General features: G+C 41.2%; 1 protein-coding gene across 2 annotated transcripts in view; it reads right to left on the bottom strand.

The window, feature by feature from the left end:
• LOC140201419 (protein jagged-1-like) overlaps positions 1 to 22,744 on the bottom strand; it is a 49,832-nt gene that overhangs the window by 12,819 nt on the left and 14,269 nt on the right. For both annotated transcript variants that reach the window (XM_072265494.1, XM_072265495.1), the window contains exons 4-20: positions 21,373 to 21,627; positions 20,658 to 20,718; positions 15,264 to 15,394; positions 14,540 to 14,659; positions 10,690 to 10,803; positions 10,383 to 10,496; positions 9,463 to 9,576; positions 9,037 to 9,083; positions 8,391 to 8,564; positions 7,743 to 7,893; positions 6,528 to 6,692; positions 5,917 to 6,030; positions 3,244 to 3,357; positions 3,027 to 3,140; positions 2,817 to 2,933; positions 346 to 373; positions 176 to 261 (exon numbers count right to left, since the gene is read on the bottom strand). In XM_072265494.1, coding sequence (XP_072121595.1) covers positions 176 to 261; positions 346 to 373; positions 2,817 to 2,933; positions 3,027 to 3,140; positions 3,244 to 3,357; positions 5,917 to 6,030; positions 6,528 to 6,692; positions 7,743 to 7,893; positions 8,391 to 8,564; positions 9,037 to 9,083; positions 9,463 to 9,576; positions 10,383 to 10,496; positions 10,690 to 10,803; positions 14,540 to 14,659; positions 15,264 to 15,394; positions 20,658 to 20,718; positions 21,373 to 21,627 — 2,019 coding nt within the window. The remainder of the gene's footprint in view (positions 1 to 175; positions 262 to 345; positions 374 to 2,816; positions 2,934 to 3,026; positions 3,141 to 3,243; positions 3,358 to 5,916; positions 6,031 to 6,527; positions 6,693 to 7,742; positions 7,894 to 8,390; positions 8,565 to 9,036; positions 9,084 to 9,462; positions 9,577 to 10,382; positions 10,497 to 10,689; positions 10,804 to 14,539; positions 14,660 to 15,263; positions 15,395 to 20,657; positions 20,719 to 21,372; positions 21,628 to 22,744) is intronic.

The raw sequence follows: 22,744 nt of genomic DNA, 5'->3' as shown, positions 1-22,744 counted from the left end.
ATGGCAGAGTGGACTGGATAGGCCAAACAGCCTATTTGTTCCTCTATCTTCTGGTCCAATTACGGAGAGCTAAAATTGATGGGATACAATTCTTTGACCCTGTTCTACGACCGAAGTCCTGCAGGATTTACAAATCTTAAACCCTGAAAGAGCAATGCAGTGGCAGAGTACTCACTGATCCGGCAGTCTGGTCCAGCAAAACCAGGAGCACATTCACACCGATACCAGTTCTCCCCGTCCACACAAGTGCCACTGTTGTAACTGTCAAATCAGAAACATTAATGTTAGATGGAATTTAAAGACCTGAATCAAACCCCAAAAAGATTTAAACAGGATCTCACTCACCATGGGTGTGGATTGCAATCATTTGTATCTAGAAGGGAAATATTAGAAAGATTTTAATAATAGTCTGAGAGACTTGATGAACATCAAACTTCCATCGTGCTAGTGCCTAAGGTGGTGACTTGTTAATAGGCCCCTGATTAAAGTATAGGAAGTCATTTAATGTTTGTCAAATAGGTTGTTACCCTTCTGAATGGATTCCAGGCTTTAACCATAGACTTTGCTAAATACTTTTTGACAGATGTGCGCATAGGGAGGTAGTCCTTGTAAAGTTAGTAACAGGAAGAAATCAGTAGAAGCAGTCATTTCACTACCCAGCCAAGAACACTGGGAGCAGGATCACATCTGCCTTCATTTATATAATTTGCATCTCTCTCAGCCACAGGCATCGTACTGGGCAATAAAATGGATTGCTTTCAAGAGTCACAGTTAAAATACTTATTTTGCCAGGCTTCAGAGAAACAAATCATAGAAGAGAACCTAAACTCATTGGGCCATAACTCAATGGATGAACAGTACTGTGCAAATATGTACTGGGCACATGTAAAAAAAATTTAAAGCAAAGATGCTTTCAAAAATAATGAAGTTTCTAAATATCAAAAAAATAAAGAGCAGTAAACAGTAAAAAAAATCTAATCAAAATTTGGTGATTTAAATACTTAAAATGCATCAGTTCTTTTGGGTACACTGTTGTGCAGTTCTTCTGCAGACCTTGGCTGTCTGACTTGCTTCTGTCTCTCCAGGTAATCCCAGACAGCCTCGATGAGATCAGGGCTCTGTGGGGCCATGCCATCTGTTACAGAACTCCTTGTTCTTTTTGTTGAAGATAGTTCTTCATGACCTTGGCCATGTGTTTGTGGTGATGGTCCAGCTATAGAATGAAGTTGGGACTGATCAGACACCTCACTGATGGTATTGTGTGATAGAAGCAAATGTGCTTGTAGAGGTTTCCATTAATTTTGAGCTAATCACCAACTCCGTTTGCAGAAATGCAGCCCCCATTCTGCAGGGAACCTCCACCATACTTGACTGTTGACTGCAGCCCCTCACCCATGTAGCACTCTTCTGCTCTTTTACAAAGTGCCTGTGTGTCAAAAATTGCAAATTTTGTCTTACCAGTCCAGAGCACTTGTACCACAGAGACAGTACCCCAGTCCTTGTGTTTGTGTGCAAAGTCTCTTGGCTTTGTCTCCACTTCAGAGGAATGGCTTTTTGGCAGCAACTCTTCTATGAAGACTGCTTCTGACAAGACTTCTCCAGACTGTAGAGGGGTGTACTTGGGCTCTAGTGGTGTCTGCAAGTTCAGAGCTGATAGCAGTGCTGAACTTCTGATTTAGTAGCGACATCAGTTTGATGCATCTCTCATCTACTGTTCTCCGTGGCCGACCACTGCTTTTCCAGTCTTCATTCTTGCCTGTTTCTTCATGCTTATTCAGAAGAGCTTGGACAGTACTTCTTGAAACTGTCTGCCACAAAATTTCTGCCTCAGAGAGACCTTGCTGACGCACCTTGTTGCCATGCTCCCTCTTGCCACGGTGCAAAAAAAATTGACCATCACAGGTGTCACAACTTCACCTTTTAGTTTGCTTGTCTGTTGCCCAGTTTGATTCCTTCTACATCTGTTTCATTTAATCAGTTTAACTCATTCGACTTATGTCATTGAACATTAGCATGCTGTTTGTTTAACATACAATGGGTTATATATCCACAAAGCAAGCATTACTTGAAAAGTGGTCTATTACTTAATATTACTTTCTTTAACAAAGTACAAAACTTATTCTGTAACATTTAGTTTTTGAAAAATGTTCAGAAGTTTAAATTTTGTTCTTTTCTACTGACCCTAATACAGAAGACAAAAATCTACTTAGAACAAAATTTATTAAGAAAAATCTAGGGTGCCTGAGACTTTTGCACAGTACTGTGTGTCTGGTAGCATTTGGTGTTAGCTACATTTTCCCTTTTGTAAACCTTTTTTTTTTTTTTTAAAAACTGTTCATGCGTTCAAAGTGTTTATGTTGCAAGCTGCCAAAAAGGCAAGGTATACAGAGCCTTCAGGAATTCAGTGAACAACTGTGCATTACCTTAATGAGATTGAAGGCATTCAAGATTAACTGTACAAAGGACAAATCCATGAAGTTGATAGGTCTGACAGAGAAAAATAAATTGCAGGAGCAATAGGCCAGCATCAGTACAGTGGTCATCTCCCATGTCTTTATAATTTTGACACTGTGCCAACATTCCCTATCAAACCAGGTGAGGGAAAGTGGTAACCAATGTTTGGAGAACTGAATAAACACTCAGAATTTCCAAACAAAACCTCATCTGTGTCAGAGAGCAAATCAGCCTTTACAGAACTTACTGCATTCAAAAAACTCATAAGATTTTTAAAAAGTGTATTCATTTTTAAGCATGTTGCCAAAAAGTTCCTTTTCCATCTTTTTGCAGTTCTTTGGTCATAAAATATATTTACTCACTCTGTGAACATGTGATTCCTTCCCAGCCTTCTTTGCAAACGCACGTATAGGAATCCCCATTGACCACACAAGTACCACCATTCTCACAAGGATTTGGTAAACAGCTACTATTTCTTGCTGTGGGATGCAGGGTGGAGAGAAAAACATTATTACAATTCTTCACAATCATACTGTAAACCTTAAAAAGAAAATTAATAAGGCAAAACCTACCTATGTTACACGTGGCACCTTCCCAGCCAAGAGCACACATGCACTTAAATGTATCGCCTTCATCATAACATGTTCCACCATTGTTGCATGTTGCCTCATCACATTGGCTGTCCCCTGCAAATCAACACAATTTCTGAATTGTCTGCCCAAGGATTTTTGGCTCCTCATGCAAGCATCACAAGGCAGCTGAACAACTCAAAATGAAACAAATACTCACGAGAATGGCAGGTTTTGCCTTTCCAGTCATTCTGGCATTCGCAGTAAAAATCGTTGACCAGATCCTGGCACCTGCCTCCATTCTGGCATGGGTTTACACTGCAATCGTTAATATCTGCACAAAAGGGAAGTGAAAAACCAACTTTGACAGCTGCACTGTGAAGCTCGTTCTGTATTGGGCCCTGAGATGTTGATATTACACACCAAATATTAAATAGTTTTCCCTGAACACATGCCTCTGCTCAGCTCTCTCTGCAATCCTACCACCCACTAAAATCTCCACTCTTCAATTATAACCCGTACTGTATCACTGCTTCACCATTGGCTGAACTTTAAATTGCCTAGACCCCAAACTTGAGCTTCCTTAGAGCGCTCCATTTAAACAATTCTATACTTTTACTGTCCCTATACCATTGTGATGCCACATTTCAAATTTCAAAATTTATTAAAGTACATATGTCACTATTTGCAACCCAGATTCATTTTCTTGTGGGCATTCACAGTAAATACAAGAGATAGAATTGATGAAAGACCACACCCAACATTACAACCAATGTGCAAAAGGCAACTTTACAAATGCATGAAAATAAAATAAGCAATAAATAATTGAGAACATGAGATGAAGAAACTTTGGAGCCCTTAGGCTGTGTGAGCAGCTCAGCGATGGGACAAGGGAAGTTGTCCCCTCTGGTTCAAGAGTCTGATGGTTGAAGGGCAGTAACTGTTCCTGAACCTGATGGTGTGGGTCCTGAGCCCGTATCTTCTTCCTGATGCAGTGAGAAGACAGCATGGCCTGGATATTGGGGGTCCTTGATGATGCATGTTGCTTTCCTGTGACAGCACTCAGTGGTGGGGGAGAGGGGGGCTTTACCCACAATGGACTTTTTGTAGGATTTTCTGTTCAAGGGCATCGGTGTTTCCATACCAGGCTGTAATGCAGCCAGTCAAAATGCTCTCCCCCACCCATCTATAGAAATTGTCAAGGTTTTCAATGTCTGCCAAGTCTTCACAAACTTACTGCACAATGGCACTCGTGTACTGGGCCCAGGGCAGATCTTTTGAAATACTGAGGAATTTAAAGTTGCTGGCCCCTCTCCACCTCTGATCTCAGACATTGAGTGAGAGGTTGTTGTCATGACACCACTCAGTCAGATCTTCAATCTCCCTCCTAAATGGGCGACGGCAGCGCATGCAGCCACTTTGGTGATGATGTCTGTTATCTGTCAAGTAGGGGACCGTGCACAATCCTGATTTGATGGAGACAGACGTGGGAGTACAGAGGAACATCTGGAAAACTTCTGAAATGCCTGCTTCGCTGCCACTGCTACTGTGTGGTAACCGGAATCTCCGGAGCTAAAGGCCCTGAAATCCTCGGCTTTGCTTGTTTCAGCCGCCGGGGAGAGGTCGAAGGCACTCGGGAGGCTGTTCAGAAGCTCCAAGTTTTCGGACGGATGGACTCAGTGTCGGCTGCTTCCAAGGCATTGGCAAGTTCACAGTGCTTGGAGTGCAGGGAGTTTCTCCCTTTTGCCGCCTGCTATCAAGGACTCAGGAGTCGATCGACTTGGGACTTTGAGACCTTTTTTTTTTTTTATAACTATGCCCATGGTCTGTTCTTCATCAAATTATGGTATTGCTTTGCACTGCTGTAACTATATGTTATAATTATGTGGTTCTGTCAGTGTTAGTCTCTGGTTTGTCCTTTTTTCTGTGATATCACTCCGGAGAAATATTGTATCATTTCCTAATGCATATATGCATTTCTAAATGACAATAAAAGAGGACTGAGTGTTCTCATAATCTAAATGCTAATTCATCAAAGGACGGTGGTGTTGTCAGCAGACTTAAACACAGCATCGGAGCAGAGCTGAGCCTCATAGTACAAGTCAAGTAGAGCAGGCGGCTAAGCACACAGCATTGTGGTGCATTTGTGCCAATGGAGATTATGGAGATGTTGCCAATCCAAACTGTCTGGGGTCTGTAAGTGAGGAACGTGAGTATCCAGTTGTACAAAGTATTGAGGCCAATATCTTGAAGCTTATTGATTAGTTTTGAGGGGGATGACAGTATTGCTGAGCTGTAGTCAATAAACAGCACCTTGATGTATGCATCTTAACTGTCCAGTTGTCCAAGGTTGAGTGAAGAGCCAATGACGTGGCATCTGTTGTGGATCTGTTGCTCCAATAGGCCAAACTGGAGTAGATCCAAGTCACTCCTCAGGCAGGAACTGGTGTGTTTTATCACCAACCTCTCAAAACAAGTACTACTGGTAGAATTGAAGCCTGCTTGAAGCAGGTGGGTACCTCAGACAGCCAAAGCGAGTGGTTAAAGACATTGGTGAACACTCCAGCCAGTTGATCAGCACAGGTCTTTAGTACTTGGCCAGGTACCCTGTCTGGGCTGGATGCTGATAACTCCTCCTTGTAAAAACCTCGACATTTTGCAAAGCTACTATACAAATGATGAACACAATAGAAAATTTATTTTCCTGCTGTACATCTTTGGTACAGGGGTACATAACCCCCCCCTCCCCGCCATCCCACTTAAGTTCTCACTAAACCTCTATTCATAAGAATACAACCACAAAAAGAAACGGCTTTAGGATAATTTAAATGTTTTGAACAGATGACAATCAAAATAAAAATCTCAGCATGGTATCCAAGTTAGCACTACTTACCAATCTGGCATAGAACGCCTTCCCATCCTTCACGGCATATACACTGGTAAAAGTTAACTCCGTCAATACATGTCCCACCATTTTGACACGGATCACTTTCACAGTCATTAATATCTGTATCAAGAAAACAATGCATTTAACCAAAAAGCAGAGCTATTGGTAATCAAGAGAACAGCTCAAATTTTTCGCTAACATTAAATAAGCAATGAATTCCTGCTGGTTTCAGATTGTATCAAAAACACTGACCTCACAATGAAAGTTCAGATCAAGACTATTAAATTTTCTCAATGTTGCCCAAGACTGGAACTTCCAACTTTAGACATAGTAAAAGCAGAAAAATGTCTCAGGTTTAAAAACCGGCAGTTTCCTAATGTGGTCTACCCACAACTTAATGTGAAAACTCGGACAGCTTGCTGATTATTTAGACGCCACAAGGTCATAAAAGGGTAAGAAAAACCTTTATGGTCAAGGAAAACATCCAAGCTGCAGCAGACTTCACTAATGTTAAGCTTCATGCAGAACCTGAGGGAGGGGAGAAGGGGTGGGGAAAGTACAAGCTGGTTAAGGAGTGCAGCATGAATGGAAGAATACAATGTTCATGTCATTCTTACTTTCGTGACAGTAAGTGCCAGTGAATCCCTCGTTGCAATCGCAGGTGAATTTCCCCCCTGCTTGACTCCTGCACTTTCCATGAGGCCCACAAACATTGGAGGAGATGTAACGTATCCCATCAGGAGTGTTGTTGGAAGCCACAGCAACGGTACAGCTGTCAATAACTGAGCAAGAACAGGAAGCAAAACAGTTTTTCACTGGATCTTTAAGACCCATGTCAATGGACTCATAGGAAAGACATACAGATACAAATGAAATCACCAATCTTTGAGTTTGAAAGGACACTCCTAACATAGAAAAAGAAAACCTACAGCACAATACAGGCCCTTCAGCCCACAATGCTTTGCCAAACATGTACTTACTTTAGAAATTACCTAGGCTTACCCATAGTCCTCTATTTTTCTAAGCTCCATATACTTATCCAGGAGTCTCTTAAAAGACCCTATCATATCCACCTCCACCACCGCTGCTGGCAGCCCATTCCACGCACTTACCACTCTCTGCGTAAAAAACTTACCCCTGATATCTCCTCTGTACCTACTTTCAAACAACTTTAATCTGTGCCCTCTCGTATTAGCCATTTCAGCCCTGGGAAAAGCACAGTCCTTTTTGTTTGGAGAGTGTCATGCACCACTAATAAAGATCGCTTTGACTATGAGTAGGGCAGAGCACTGTACAAGGAACAATGCTTTAGACGTGCATACATGCTGTATACAACAGATGTATGGCAATAGTTGTATATAACTGCATTTCCGTTCAAGAATATACAGTTGGTGCACGCACTTTGTAAATGGTAAAACATATCAAATCCAAGCTTCTGAACCACCGCTAAACTGTGGTAGGTCTGACCTAGCACCCTCTATCCACACAGAACAAAATGCAAAAACCACTGAACAATTATTAGGCAGAACACACACACAGCCTGTTAATGGTTAGCCAGCATCTGTTCCATTGCAAATAAGTGTCCTTCCTATGGAAATTAAGAATCCCAAAGATTCCTTAAAATGGCTTCAATTCAAAGAGATTTTTTTTCCCCCCTCCTTGTTATGAGACTTACAATATTGAGCCAAGAGTTGTGCTATGCCCATCTCAAGGATGTGGTAAAGTAATCAGAATAAAAACAGTTACCAGAGTAATTCTCTACATCTGCCGCTCCCTCCCCCGAGCACCTAAGATAATGACAGAAGTTGCTTGGGCAAGCAGATGGGAAATACCTTCACAGGGAGTAGTGCGACAGTGGTCTTTCAGATGGGAACAATTTTTCCCTTCGTAGTCTTCTGGGCAACTGCAGAAATAATCGTTCGCCAGATTGAAGCACTGTGCCCCATTCCGGCATGGGTTGGGTTCACAATAGTCAACGTCCAGCTGCAACATATACAAAGGAAAAACAGCTTGACAAAGGGAATATACAGGCAACGTGACCAACAGGATCACTCAACAACAGGACATTCATCACATCTTTAACCTCCACCAATGGAAGCCTACACCTGGATTTTTAAACGGCATTTTGGACTGCACTTGATTGGTCCACTAGCACCAACTCCGGAAACACCTGAAAATCAAAGGTTTGAGCTGCATCCCTGCACATCAATGTTACTATTTGCCAGGTTAGAAGAGGCAACGATGGTTGAAACAGGTCTCCCCAGTTCAGCTGCAAAAGGCAACTCAAGAGTCACATCAACCTAGTTAATCCCCATCTTGCAACTTGGGCAGTGTAATTAAACTTAGAGCTCTCAGGTTGAGGGGGTGGATGAGGGGAACAAGGAAAATTAGCAATCTGCTGATAATTAGCAAGTGATCCCTTGGTAGAAAAAAAAACGGCATCTCAGGAGTCCAGAATATACTATATGTCGAGTGCTCACCTGACACAGGTTTCCGGAGAAACCAGCAGGGCAGAGGCACTGGAATCCATTGACTTCATCTTGACAGTAACCTCCATTGAGGCAGGGGCTGCTTTCACACTCATTGATATTATTTTCACAGTTCTCTCCTGTATAGCCCGGCAAGCAGCTACAGCGATAGCCATTAACTAGATCCTGAAAGAGAAGGGGTGTGGAAAATGTCAGTCAAAATATGATCAAATTAATTGTAACAAAAGATATAGCTCTAAATAACTATCCAGCAGATACTGAATAATTGATACATTTGAGTTTTCCATAATATTGTTCCACAAAGCAAGTTCTCAGCTTTGTAAAGTTTAAACTCGAAGTGTGACAGAGCAATACAGCACAATACAGGGCCTTCAGCCCACATCATTGTGCTGACCTATACAGACCTCCATGATCAATCTAAACCTTCCCTCCTACACAGCCCAAAGCACTCCATTTTTATTGCATCCGTCTGCCTGCCTGAGATTTAAATGTCCCTATTTTAAAACAGACCCTGCCAACATGGAATCACACCATTAAAAAGCAGAGTTTGGCTACATAAATGGTTTCAATTAATTTTAGTTAAAGTGTACCAATTTAAATATCCAAAGTCTTTTAGAAAGATAAAAGCCAGACGCACCTTGCAAAATCCCCCATTCTGGCACTGGTCATGACAGTCATTGATATCTGTAATATACAATTCAAACCATGAAGTACAAATTATACAAAGTTATAACATACAGACCTTATCAAGACATTCATATCTAATGCCATTTTCTTCTTGTTTTCTCCCCCCAGAGGATGATATGGGATTCCCTCCAATACAATAACCAAATCTTCAGTTTGATGTCACCGTTTTATTCAGGTACTTGTTAAATTACAACCCTGATAGAATTTAATTATATTCATGATTGCTGGTTAATTCCCTCTGGAAACCTGTCTGCAGACATCTCCTTTCCCAGTAACTTGCTCATAGTTAAATAAGCAATGAGTTCTGCAAACAGTTCAAGTCAATGCTACAAAGGTAGCGCCAGTTTTTCTTCGCTAGTTTCTACACAATACCAACCTAATTCACAATTTTTGCCTGACCATCCAGGCAAACAGTTGCAGTAGTAGTCACCAATCAGATTTCGGCAAGAGTCGGCATTTACACATGGCTTTCCCTCACATTCATTGGCATCTGAGATAAGAAAAGGAATTTTTAAATAAAATCAAGACAAAAGGTAGCTCCAAACAGACAAGAGTTCATTCTCATCGTCAAGGCGGAACATGAGCACACTGTAGTCCAACGTTTCTAGCTACTGCCTTCCACTCCCAATTTAAACCACACAAGTTCTCAATGGTAACATGGAACAGCTTCATGAAACCACTATCTTTTCACCTTGCAAGAGAACAAACTTCTGCTTGTTGTTCACTGTTAAAACAATCTAGGGGAAATAAGACTCACACCTCTTCAGTCTCTGGCAGCAATGAAGGGAGGAGAGGGATTTTTTTTTTAAGGAAATGCAGTTCACCTGTCTGAAAACCTAAGGTGCAGTTTAGACAGATTAACTGATGGTCCCAGTTACTAATTAATAGTAAGAAAAGCAGGATTAAACACTAAAAAGGAGTTAATCAGGCATTTCCAAAGTCCAGAGGGACTTTGCTTGCCCCTGTTGTAGTCAGGCAGATTAAAGGATTGCAGAAGGAATGCAGCCAGCCCATTCTTTGAGATCATCCCCATTCTAAATCCAGCTGCAAGACTCCTGGTTTGTGAAAGTTCATATGACCGAGAAAGGTGTGGTTTCTTTCCCACAGGAACAAATACTGGTGCAGGCTTCCCATTTGGGTGTATTATTTCCCTCCACATCACGGAGAAGCAATTTTCACGCCCACAGTGGGAAAACCCCAGATGACAAAGAAAGCATTATAAAAGGAACAAACAGTTGCGCTAGGTTAAAATGAGTTAGTACCATAATTGGCTTTATAAGCACAAACTACAATTACCTAACTGGCATGTTTTGCCAGTCCACTGTTGTGGGCAAACACATTTGAAGCCATCTATCATATCTTGGCATGTACCACCATGGGCGCAGGGCACTGGAGCACAGTCATCAATATCTGTACAAACAGAAAAGGCAAAGAACATTTTACGACCACCCCAGAGTATGACAAAACTTAATGGCCAAAAACCTTTAGCTCAATTTCAGTTAACACAATCTAATACAGACAAAGTATTCAATTAAGACTCAACTTTATAAGGTGATCTGCCTGCCACATTACCACTTTTATCTAGTGATGAAAGAATACCCACCAACAATACAAGTGGGGCCACTCCACCCAGAGGGACACAGGCACTCAAAACCCAATGCGGTTTCCGAACAAGTTCCTCCATGATGGCAGGGGTCAGAGATGCAGGCATGCTCAGCTAAAGTGCAAAGAAAATTAAATCAGTATCACATTTTAATGATTTAATTCACACAATCTAATTCCAAGCTGTCTTAAGTTCTCCTTCTCACAGTCTGAGTCTGTAAACAGGTAGCTTTCATCCTACAATTTCATCAGCACTCCAGAATTTAGAACAATTTCTGAGTCAACCTGAACAGGCTGCTGACTTGAGTCAGAACAAAGGCCCTCAGCTCTCAAAGTAATATGTACTACTTTAAACTTTCAATAACTGGACCGTCCTTTGACATTCAACAGCATCGACAGAAAGTTAAAAGTCTTAAGGAGCCATAAGCATCAAATTTTGACACTGACTTTGTAGAATAGAGTCATCTTTGTACTCTAGTTTAGAGAACTGCCACAAACCATTAAGTTACTTAGAAATCAAATACAGCAGCAGTTGAAGTATTGACCAAGTATTTATCGGGTAAACAGATTTATAGAATCTACTAGACAACAGGGTGACCCGTTGGGGCACCCTTTGAGAGAAGGGTAGTGCAATCTGATGTGACCAGAATGAACATTAAATTTTCCTGAATGTTATTGGTATCACTTTGCTTTGGAAACTAAAATAGAAAACCTCAGTTTATTAAAGAAGAATGACACCAAAGCAAATATAGCTCCTCCTCATTCAACAAAGGACACTTTTGACGGCATCATTTCTGGTTTATCTGCCACCCTCATGCTTCTAGTTGTCATTCTGGAGACGTTCAGTCCTTTCATCCCGTCTCTTCATCTCTTTTGCTGTTTGTTCTTTGTCTCTGATCCCAGAGACATGCATTTCTCAGCTCCTTTGTCTCTTCCTCTCTCTTCCTTCTGTGCCTGTTTTTGTCATTCTGGAGACGTGCAGCCCTTTCATCCCCCGTCTCTTCAGCTCTTCTGCTGTTTGTTGTTTGTCTCCAATCCTGGAAACGTGCATGCCTCTCCTCTCATCTTTTTTTGTCCTGACTCTTTGATCCTGGAGTCATGCGGCCCTGGCCTCATCCGGTTCTTGTTCTCTCCCTCTCCTTGCCGCTTCTCAATGACGTTTGGCGTCATCTCTTGACCATAATGTCTCCCTTCCCTTTCCACGCGGCATAATTAGGCTGACCACTTTTTTTTTTTTTTTTACCCTAATGCTGGATAGAAGATATGAAGTACTAACACCAAAGGATGCTGATTATTCTTGTTGAGGTGGTTGGCGTGCCCCTAAATGGATGTCATATAATCATCGCTGTCCTTTGACTGCAGCAAAGGGTTTTATGGGTGTCGTCGAAGTATGTCATTACAATAAGTTTTAATTATCTCTTATTGATGGGTGGTAGTTAGATCTGTCCCAATCCTGGTGATCAGCAGAATGTGACCCCTTGAAATAGTGCTGCCCTGCCCTTTTGCTCTGGTAGGTGTCGCTGCTGAGGCTGGACGTGCGCATGCGTTGGACTGTCTCGTCCCGGTTTCCATGATGGTCGATCGGGTCTCAGGTGAAAGGGAGCCTGTCGATTTTGGCGAATGAGCAATTTTATACAAATATATAACCCTGAACTTTGCCTGCATTCTGTAAATTAGTGCATTTTAATTCGATTTAGCCAAGTGCCGCTGTAATGCACCATCTGTGCTAATTGAAGGTCACAGACAGAGCATAAGAGTTTTAGTAGTATATAGACAGATCTAAAAGGCTGATCATAAATACCAAACAAATGCTTTAGCCAAGTGTTTTTCTCAAAAGCTTTTGGAAATCCAGGAGTAGGAATTGGAGTAATTTTTACAAACTGAACACATTCTAATTAATGCTTTTCCTTCCATGTCTGGCCATTTCTGGACTACAAGCTCTGCATCAAGATGATTTTCCCCTTTTTGACAACAACTTTCCCTTCTACTGCTGCTCCAGCCCCCAATTTTGATTCCTTCCTTGGAGATGGTTTCACATGCTGTCCTTCAATAGATTTACTTGACTGTGTTGGCATGGTAACCTGCTGGAGGCTGCACCGGTAAACTCACCCATTCCAGATTCTACCAATTTATACAGCAGGGACAATTTACTGTGGCCTACTGACCTTCCAACCTGCAAGCCTTTGGCACATGGAAGGAAGCCACTACAATAACAGAGACAATGTGCAAACTCCCCACAGGTTGAGAAAACTCTACCTGTGTGCTCACTGCAAGGTGACTGCGCCTGTGTGAATATGTCACTCATTATAGTCAGGTGGATTGATTTCTGAATATTAAGGGCTTAGTATGGGAAAGATCATGACTTCAACCAAAAGGCAGAACATCGAAGGCTTATCCTGTTTTACATTCTCACAAACCAGTTATTTTCTGGTGATTATGCTCAATGGATAACTAACCCACCTTTCACAAGAGTCTTCAATAATAAGAAAGGTGACAAGGTCATTAATAACTTCTAACAGTGCTGCTGTCCAGACATTCACTCCCCAAAGCCCCACCCCTTCCCCCAAGCTACTCCAGACCTATTTGCCATGGCTCCACCACCCAGAGCAGGTGACAGCAGAAATCTAATGCAAACTACCAGACTCAGATTTGCCCTTTGTTCCTCTCTGCCAACTGACCTGCTTTGGAGGTGACATATCCCTGACAGCGAGCTCAGGACACTCACTTATTTTGGAGCACTCAGTTTTAAGTAAAATGCTTGGCTGAGAAAGTACAAAATGCATGCTGGATCCTGAATGTTAAACAAGGAAGTCACACTGAGCCTTGATGAGATACTGCATGCTTGATGCGATTATTTTAGGGAAGATGTGCAGGCTTTAGAGGGTTGCAGAAGAATCTTAATTATAGGGACAAGAGATTTTAGTTATGTTGCCACAAATCAAGAACCTGGTATTATTCTCTTAAAATGGAAAATCAGAGGATTTTTAAATTGACTTTTTAAAATTTACATATTCATTTACGGGATGCAGACATCACCAGCTAAGCCAGCATTTATTGCCCATCCCTAGTGGAGAAAGTAACAATCTTACCACAATGAAGAATGGAAGATAGAAAAGTAAAAGGGATTTGAACCAAAGTGAAATGGACATGAGTTTAAGCACTGAGCAGTTAGGGCTCAGAATGCAACCTCTGACGAAATATAGAGGGAGATTCAATCGTAATGTTGAAAGCTGAACTGGACAAGTACTTGAGAGGGAGAAATTCTGCAAGGCTGTGGGAAGGGACAGTCTGACTGCTTGTGCAGAGCTGGAACATACCTGATGGGTTGAATGTCATCTACTGAAACCAATTTGTGATTCAAGCTTCCTTACACAAAGGAACTGGGGGGGGGGGGGGGGGGGGGAGGAGGAGAAGAGAGGAAATCACACTGCATAGAAACAGGCCCATTCACCCAATTAATGACAACCCTTTCCTACTAATCCCATCTCTAGCCTTCCTTGCAATACTCAGTTAAATCCTGTCAGCAACCCAGCTTCAGCTCCTCCTTCAATACTTTATTTCAGGTACACAACACACTGGGTGGGGGGAGGAGAAAGGGGGAAAGACAATGTGTCCCTCTGTATCTCTTTCACCCACCTACACCCCAAAACTCTGGTTTTATCGGAGGGAAATTTTTCCTGCAGTCTACCCTGCCCCAGACCTTAATCATGTCCCCACCTAGCTTATATTAGTGGAGAATGGAGCAGAGGGCCACAATGAACTCTGAAGTAGTGATCAAGGAGAAAGGTATGACGATGTGAGATCTCCACAGGTCTCTTGTTGCCAGCCATTAGTAGGCAATTGATTCTCACCTATTTGACAGTTTTGCCCAGAATACCCATCAGAGCAGGTGCACTGGTACTTGTCTGGCCCAGTGTTGCTGCAGGTTCCACCGTTCAAACAAGGTTGGTGTGTCCCACAGTAGTTCAAATCTGGAAATTCAGTGCAGATGAGAACACACCAAGTTAAAACACTGAAAAAGCATGAAAATTTACAAGCAACACACACAAAATACTGGAGTAACTCAGGAGGTCACGCAGCATCTATGGCAAGGAATGACAAGAGTTGACATTTTGGGCCAAGGAGTCCTGGTGAAGTGTCTCGACCAAAACATCGACTATTCTTTCCACTGATATTCATCCAGCATGCGTGTGTGGGTGTGTTACTCTGGATTTCTAGCATCTGCAGAATCCCTTGTGTTTATGAAAGCTTCAGATGCTGGAAATAATGATTGCAAAAATAGTACACAAACTTATCCAAAGGCATCAGTTTAGGTCATAGTGTCAGTGTTATCCTCTTATTTTCAGGCATTTGCCAATTGCTTTTAAATTACTCTGATAACTACACAAATATTGTTTATACCATGAGTAAAATAAACTTATATCCTAATTATTGTTGCATGTAAAGCAACTAAGTACTTACTCAAATGATTCAAGTTTAATGAATGCACACTTGCGACAGTTAACACAACCAATGCATCCCATCTGCATTTCAGAACATTAGCAGCTCACCAAGTATTTATAGAGCTTAGTTTACCTTTGTTACAGAGCTGACCACCCCAGTTGGTTTCACAGAGACACTGCCATGGTTCGATGCAGGTACCATGGACACATCCAGGGTGAGGAATGCATTTATCACAGTATACTCCTTGCCAGCCATATTGGCACCTGTAAACATACAAAATGTTAGCTTGGTGTTTTTTTAAAATTACCATTGCAAAGTAACTTCGCTAAAGAATAGAGTTTCTAGAAAGGTATTCCTTTCTGCTTTGTGTATTGATGCTCTTGTTACTTATAAATAAACATTAAGGCAGACTTTCCAATGTTTGAAGCCAACTTTCACACAAAAGAGTAACTGTTCAGAGGGACACAGCATGGCTCCACCAAATACAATATCATCTTATTTTCAGACCTAGCGTAACCGAGTCAGAAAGGGTGTACGTCAAATCCTTCCTCGGACAGCATCACATTCGGTTTCCACTATGAATCACAAGATGCACCGAATTATAGATTGACATAATTTACTACTCTAACATACCATCTTAATCTTCCTTTCAAAGCACATACTGAAGTTGCAGGCCAGTCAGCTTATTGCTCTGAAAGATACCAACAGTGCTAAGTCACTTCTTGTGATCTCAAAATGAATGCTGGAATGCAATTTACTTTCAACTATGATCTGCCCAACAGTAAAGGTTAAGCCATCAGCCTGTTGTATTTTGGTAGCTGGTTTTCATTGCACTAGTCTATTTTCCCATACTCTCACATTCTCTCCCTCCCTCCGTATTTTTTCCCAGCATAACAGGATTCTGGGGGAGGGGCAAAGGAGAAAATATTTTAAGTAGCTATGAAACAATTTAATACAACTACAGCTTAACATCTGGATAAAAAGTTAATTTTTACAAATCTTATGATATATATAAAAAAAATCAATGGGAGATGCGAGAGGTAAAGAATAAGTGACTAATTTTTAAAAAGTTATTTTCAGACTTTTACTAGGACTTCTGGCAACTCAATGCTTGATAATACAAAGAAAGTTGTAAGCAGTGATTCAACAGTGATGAGGATGCATTAATCCAAGACAGTTAATAGTCCTAAAAGAATCAACTTTTCCACACAAATTGATGTAAAGGCTCATTAATTGGAAGAAAACTAAGTGTTAAGTCATAGCCATACTTTATTGATTCCAGGGGAAATTGGTTAACTATCAGTAGCATACCTGCAAAAATAAATCAAATGCACAAGCAAATTGCGCTTTAAAATGAGTTACAGGTTATTAAATCTTTACACTTGCAAAATATTTTTCCATTTTGGAAATTGCTCACAAAAATATTTGGACCTATTTGTTTTGGATAACTTTAGTTCCAAAGCAAGATTAATGTCCAGTAAATTCTAAGATTAACTTCTACATACACTTTATAAAATGGGAGTGGTGGGGTGAAATGCTTAAGGATCACTGTTTTAGGTTTAATCTGTTCAATTCAGAAACTACTTTAAAGTCTCAACAAACTACAATCAAGCAACTGGTAGTATTGTCTAGAAAGAAAAATAGTTCACCATGTTAGCTATTAATACAGTTATTCCACATAGTCTGGCATATTTAAAATATACTGTATATAACTAGTTTTCTCATGGGAAATTCTTTAACTACTTCCATTAGATTTGCACAGATGAGCAATCTTAGCCAAGCCAGCAAAGTCCAAGCTGTAGTTAGTACAGCAGAGTCAGTAAACCGCCCAAGTGCAAACTAACCATTAAAAGGCTTTGCCAACAATTGCATTAGAATGGAACCAGAAAGTCGACTTTGCAAACCTTCCAAACAACCAACTCGATTAGCGCAAGAATGTCACTCCAAACAGCAGATGCACCAAGATAAAAAAAACTTAAAGGCACATCTCAGTAGTGCAGACTTCTGCAAAGTAAAAATTTTTTTTTGAAGGTAAGGCCTAAATTTCTCTTAGTATCTTCACTCCTAACCCACAAACAGGTCAGCCAGCTGTGGAATAAAGTGGTGAACCCATTGTAAAGGATACAAGTGTTCAGTATAGAACTGTGCAGCCATGCAAATTAACTGTGGGAAAGTTGCACCTTAAGTAAATAATCATCAGTGCATGTCCAGACAATGAGTGGGAGGTGAGTGGTTAAAACAGCTTAAAACCTAGAAACAAAGCTTGCTGTACTAGCATGATTCCAGCAACCCCTGCTAGGCATGTTTATTTTGATGACAGCAGCACAAATCTATGCTGCTGACAAATTCAGCCTTCGCTGATACAGATCTCAACTTCTATCCAGTCATTTTCATCAACAGCTATTCCAATCTGATTGCAATTAGCAAAAAAAAAATTAATAGTCTACTTCAAGGATTTGGCACAAAAAGAAACTGTCTAGCCGATCTGGTTGATGTCCATACAATAACAGCATTTTAACACACGAGTCTGATTCGTAACATTAAGCCTCGGTTACAGCTCGAAAATTAAACCCAGAAATGGACATTGCAGTTTGGACAACTCTGCATTATCTTTTTTGGAACCATAATGATGTTTTCATCCTGTTCCTTCCTTTACCCCCTTCCCCCCCCCCCCCCAGCTCCCCGGTCATTTTTACACAGCAGTATGCAGCACTTCCACTAAATAGAAACTTGCTGAAAAAAACACACTTTAATCCATTCAATCCAATACATAACTTCACTGCCAATTAAGCAAAATTACAACTGAAAACAATAATACTCAGTTTTGCATTCATCAGTAGCTTCCAACAAGATGCCACACAGCCATTAACCTCTCAACATTCAATGCTGACAGAAACTGAGATTTGGTTAATCCCATTTTAAAGAATGCCATGCTTCTGCTCATGTATTTGCTCTCCACGCATTTGGGGGGGGGGGGGGGGGGAGGAGGAGAGAAGAGATGATAGTGGGAGGATGGGAAAGAAATGAAAGCATTAGAAGTGGGGGCAGGGACAGTCACATAACTACCTTTAACTGGCTTATGGTTTCAGAGCAACTGGTGAACAATACTGTCAAACACAAGAACCACAGAGTCAATTTAAAGTCATGACACAATCCACAATTACAACTCCCAACTTGAAGAACAAGGAACTTTGAAGTTGTTATTCTTATGCTTGTAACTTCAGTTTTGTTCAAAACCATTCTTAGATCAAGTCCATTTTTATTTGCTAGTGTATCCAGCCTGCCATTACATTTTAAAAAGCACCTTTAGAGCAGAGTATACTACAGCACAGGCTCTTCGGCCCACAATACTGTGCTGACCTCTTAATCCACAATAAGTTCACTAAACTTTCCTTCTACTCAGCCTAACTTAACACAAATGACATGTTTCACTGTAAACTGCAGTGTACACATGACAGATAAAATTGAATCATGAATCTTTAGGGTAGTATTATTTGTTATTGATTTAAACAGTTTGGTAATAATTCCAGTTTGATCATTTACAACAGTTCTGGCACATTGGGCAGTAGCCTTGCCATTTCTTCAGCACTTGTCTTTTTTTAAAAAAAAAAGAAAATGAGGCAGAGTTGCTTGCTCAATCCATCATTGACGGAAAGTCTGCAAGGAGCTGGCCGAATTCGTACCCGGTACCACTCGCTACGAAGTCTGGTGAGGATGCCATTACACCATCGGCCAGCATTTATAACAAAGTCCAAATGAAGAATTCTTGCCCTCAACTGGAGTGCAGGCCTTGCAATCTGCCTTTGTGCAGGTACCTTGAAACTGCACTGAATGGCCTTCCAAAGATCCCACAAAACACTACATTGATGAAGTGAAACAATAGGAGCACAATTTAGCATGAATGAGGGTGGAAATCCCTCAGACTGAAAATAGCTAAATAAAATCTGGCAATTTTAACACAAAATTCTCAAGTTGGATGGATATACTGTTACGTATCCCGTAACTGGGTTGCCAAACCAGCAGAAATGGATCACTCAGTTGGAGTCTGGATTACTAGAACTAAGAAAGTTTTATTAAAGAAACAAGTAACACAGTACTCTAATCAAAAGGATAATAAATGCAACAGTTCAGCAATGATAAACATACATGTACACAGAATTAAGATAACAGGATCAATCAAGCTCTATCGTTGTCTAGGGGTAAATGACCAATTTCAAAGTGACGCAAAGTTCAGTTCAATTTAATTCAGTTCAGTTCGCAGACAGTGCGGGGGGGGGGGGGAAGGAGAGAGAGCGCAAAATGAATGAATATTCAAACAGCTTCCACACACACACCTTCGCAGTCAGCTTTCGTGCGAGCCCTTTGTGATGTCATCTGAGGTCACCGACCGTGACCCCTCCGTTTCCAGATACGAATTGTTTCCCTGCGGTGAACCTGGCACCCAGGCAAGGGTGGACACACACCAGGTTCCCGCCGATCGTGCCTTTCCACCCTGAGCGTCTATGGCTTGATCCCGCGATCAGCCGTCCAAAAGCTTCCCACCGACTTCTGAGAGGCGCACCGCTTCCAGGGTCTCGTTACCTCAGGTGTCGTGTGTGTCCTGCGTTCGCGAACCTGTCCCTTTTTATGCCCCTGCTGGGGTATCACCTGTCCATCACTTCAAACAGTTCAGGGTTCAAAGGGGGAGCCGCTCTTGACAGCTCTCTCCTTCTGTTACTCTCTCCCCCGTCCCTTCATTACACATCTCCAAATGCTGCTCCATTGTTTTCCTTCTCTCTCTCTCCTGAAGACAGGTGGCAGACCAACTGCTGATCACACAGGACAGCTAACATCTTAATCTATGTGTATTCTTGTCACAATACCAATTTTTGTTTTGACATGCATATTCTTATGTTTTCATGTTTCAGTATTTTTCATTTGAAAGAACTTTACTATGAAATATTACTGATGAACAATAAGCTAAAGCAACACTTACAGTATAACCTTGCAAAGTAAACTTTGCTTTAGCTGGAGGACAAACACTTTGCACATTTTTCTGGAAAAGTATCATAGCCAGACATGGGTCTGGATACACCAATGCTCCTCCAGCATAATGACAACCGAGATGTGCCCAAGGACTGAAGTGGGATTTGAACCCATATCCTTGACTCAGAGGCTGGACTTAATGCTACCAAATCAAGCTAAAACACACAACAAAACACATTCTCAGCATCAGTCATTTAAGTATGACATGTTAGCTCAGATTTTAATGTTGTGCTTCAACAGAAAACTCTAAGGTCTGAAATTAGCCTCCTAATGCTCAAGATGCTATCAAGTGCTTGGGAAGCAGGTACAAAAAAAAGATTGCGATCAATCTAGCCTAAACCTTGCAGATATTCTTGGTTCAGAGTAAAGTTTTAATAGGCAGTAACACTGGACACACATTTCTTCTGGGTACATACTCCCATTGTTCAGCTTTAGATATTTGATGTTAATTAAGCTCATTGACTCACATTTAACACATTCAGGAGGGACTAATGTACTTGCCTGCAATCGCCAGGTGTTTTACAGGAACCATGTTCAGGGCTGCAGCCCTGACGGCAGATAGCTAGAAAAGAATGGCCAAATATTACCATTAACTAGGATACTTGCTCTTTGAGTTAACAAATGAATAACAATGTATGAACTTCAGTTGATAAAGCAGCATTTGCAGAGAAAGGCCTAACATTTCAGGACAATATCTCTTCTGCTTTGACAGAAGATCAAAGACCTGAAATGTTAACTATGTGTCTCTTCCCACAGACAGTGCTCAACTCATTGAGTACTTCATTGGTCATTTATTTTAGTTTCACTATCATCTTCAATATTTTACTTTTGGATTTTATATTTAAACCTGTCAACATTGTAATCAGAAAGTAGGTATAGAATTAGAATTTAGAAAATCACTGATAAACAGAGCACCAACAGCATACCTTCAGTAACAAGAACATTGGGAATAGGCTTTATTTCACAGCCAATGTTTGGATATCAAAAGAAACCACTTTAACAACTGTCCTATCATTTGAAGGATTTTTCCCCAAAGGGTGACAGTGTCCCATTTTCTGAAGATTACATTAAATTCCTGTGACATGTATAAGGTCAGTACAGATTTTCTTTCCATTCTACCATCCTGGATGCAAATCCAGCATTTGGAAGTTTTTAAAAAAAATTACTTTGGACAAATCATTGCTTTGCATCATACAAGTGAACTCCGAGCACAAACCTTTATTGCAATCACTTCCCATCCAGCCCTCCAAGCAGGTCTTGTTGCCATTGTGATCACATGTATAGTGTCCAAAAAAATCATCCCTTGGCCTGCAAAACTTGTTACATCCAAAGCCGTAGTAATATTCATCACACATCACTCTGATCTGGTATTCAAAGTGTGCCACAGCACCGTTGTGTTTCAAAGTCTGCCACTGATGGCTGGGATTGATCATCCCAGAGTAGACAGCCTTCTCTATTGTGTCTCCTGGACCTGCGTTCCAATGAAAAAGAAAAAAAAAATCACTACCACGCTCACACAATAGTTGCTTAGCCACAATATTTCTTAAACTTTAATTCTCAGGTGATATTGTTACAGGTTCTCAAGCTTTGATAACAATAAGAGCTGTTACCAAAGCAATTACACTGTACACTGGAAGGGCCAAATAGCCACACCTTCCACAATGAAGCAGAACAACATGAATCAACCAGCCAAATCAGCTGAGTAGCTTTCATGATCTTCATGCATTTATTTATATTGACTGAAAGATCCCTCAGCCACTTAAAATTTGAGGACACAACAATGTCCTTCACATTAGGAAAGCTGCCGTCTTGACATTTTGATCTTAAAATCTCATTAGGACTGGCCAAGTTTGTTCACAACAGCAGATGACAGGATAATATACTAAAAGACTACCTTGTTGCAGATCAGCAGTGATGAAGGGAGTAGAGATAGCCCAGGAGATTATAGACCAGTGAGTCTTAACTCAGTGGTTGGTAAGCTGATGAAGATCCTGAGAGGCAGGATTTATGAACATTTGGAGAGGTATAATATGATTAGGAATAGTCAGCATGGCTTTGTCAAGGGCAGGTCGTGTCTTACAAGCCTTGTCGAATTTTTTTGAGGATGTGACTAAACACATTGATGAAGGAAGAGCAGTAGAGGTAGTGTATATGGATTTCAGCAAAGCATTTGATAAGGTACCCCACGCAAGGCTTATTGAGAAAGCGAGGCATGGGATCCAAGGGGACCTTGCTTTGTGGATCCAGAACTGGCTTGCCCACAGAAGGCAAAGAGTGGTTGTCGATGGGTCATATTCTGCATGGAGGTCGGTCACCAGTGGAGTGCCTCAGGGATCTGTTCTGGGACCCTTACTTTGTGATTTTTATAAATGACCTGGATGAGGAAGTGGAAGGATGAGTTAGTAAGTTTGCTGATGACACAAAGGTCGGAGGTGTTGTGGATAGTGTGGAAGGCTGTCAGAGGTTACAGCGGGACATTGATAAGATGCAAAACTGGGCTGAGAAGTGGCAGATGGGGTTCAACCCAGATAAGTGTGAAGTGGTTCATTTTGGTAGGTCAAATATGATGGCAGAATACAGTATTAATG

Source organism: Mobula birostris, chromosome 8 (genome assembly GCF_030028105.1).
Source record: "Mobula birostris isolate sMobBir1 chromosome 8, sMobBir1.hap1, whole genome shotgun sequence".
In the NCBI taxonomy this organism is placed as follows: Eukaryota; Metazoa; Chordata; class Chondrichthyes; order Myliobatiformes; family Myliobatidae; genus Mobula; species Mobula birostris.
This window is presented reverse-complemented; position numbering and strand designations above follow the sequence as displayed.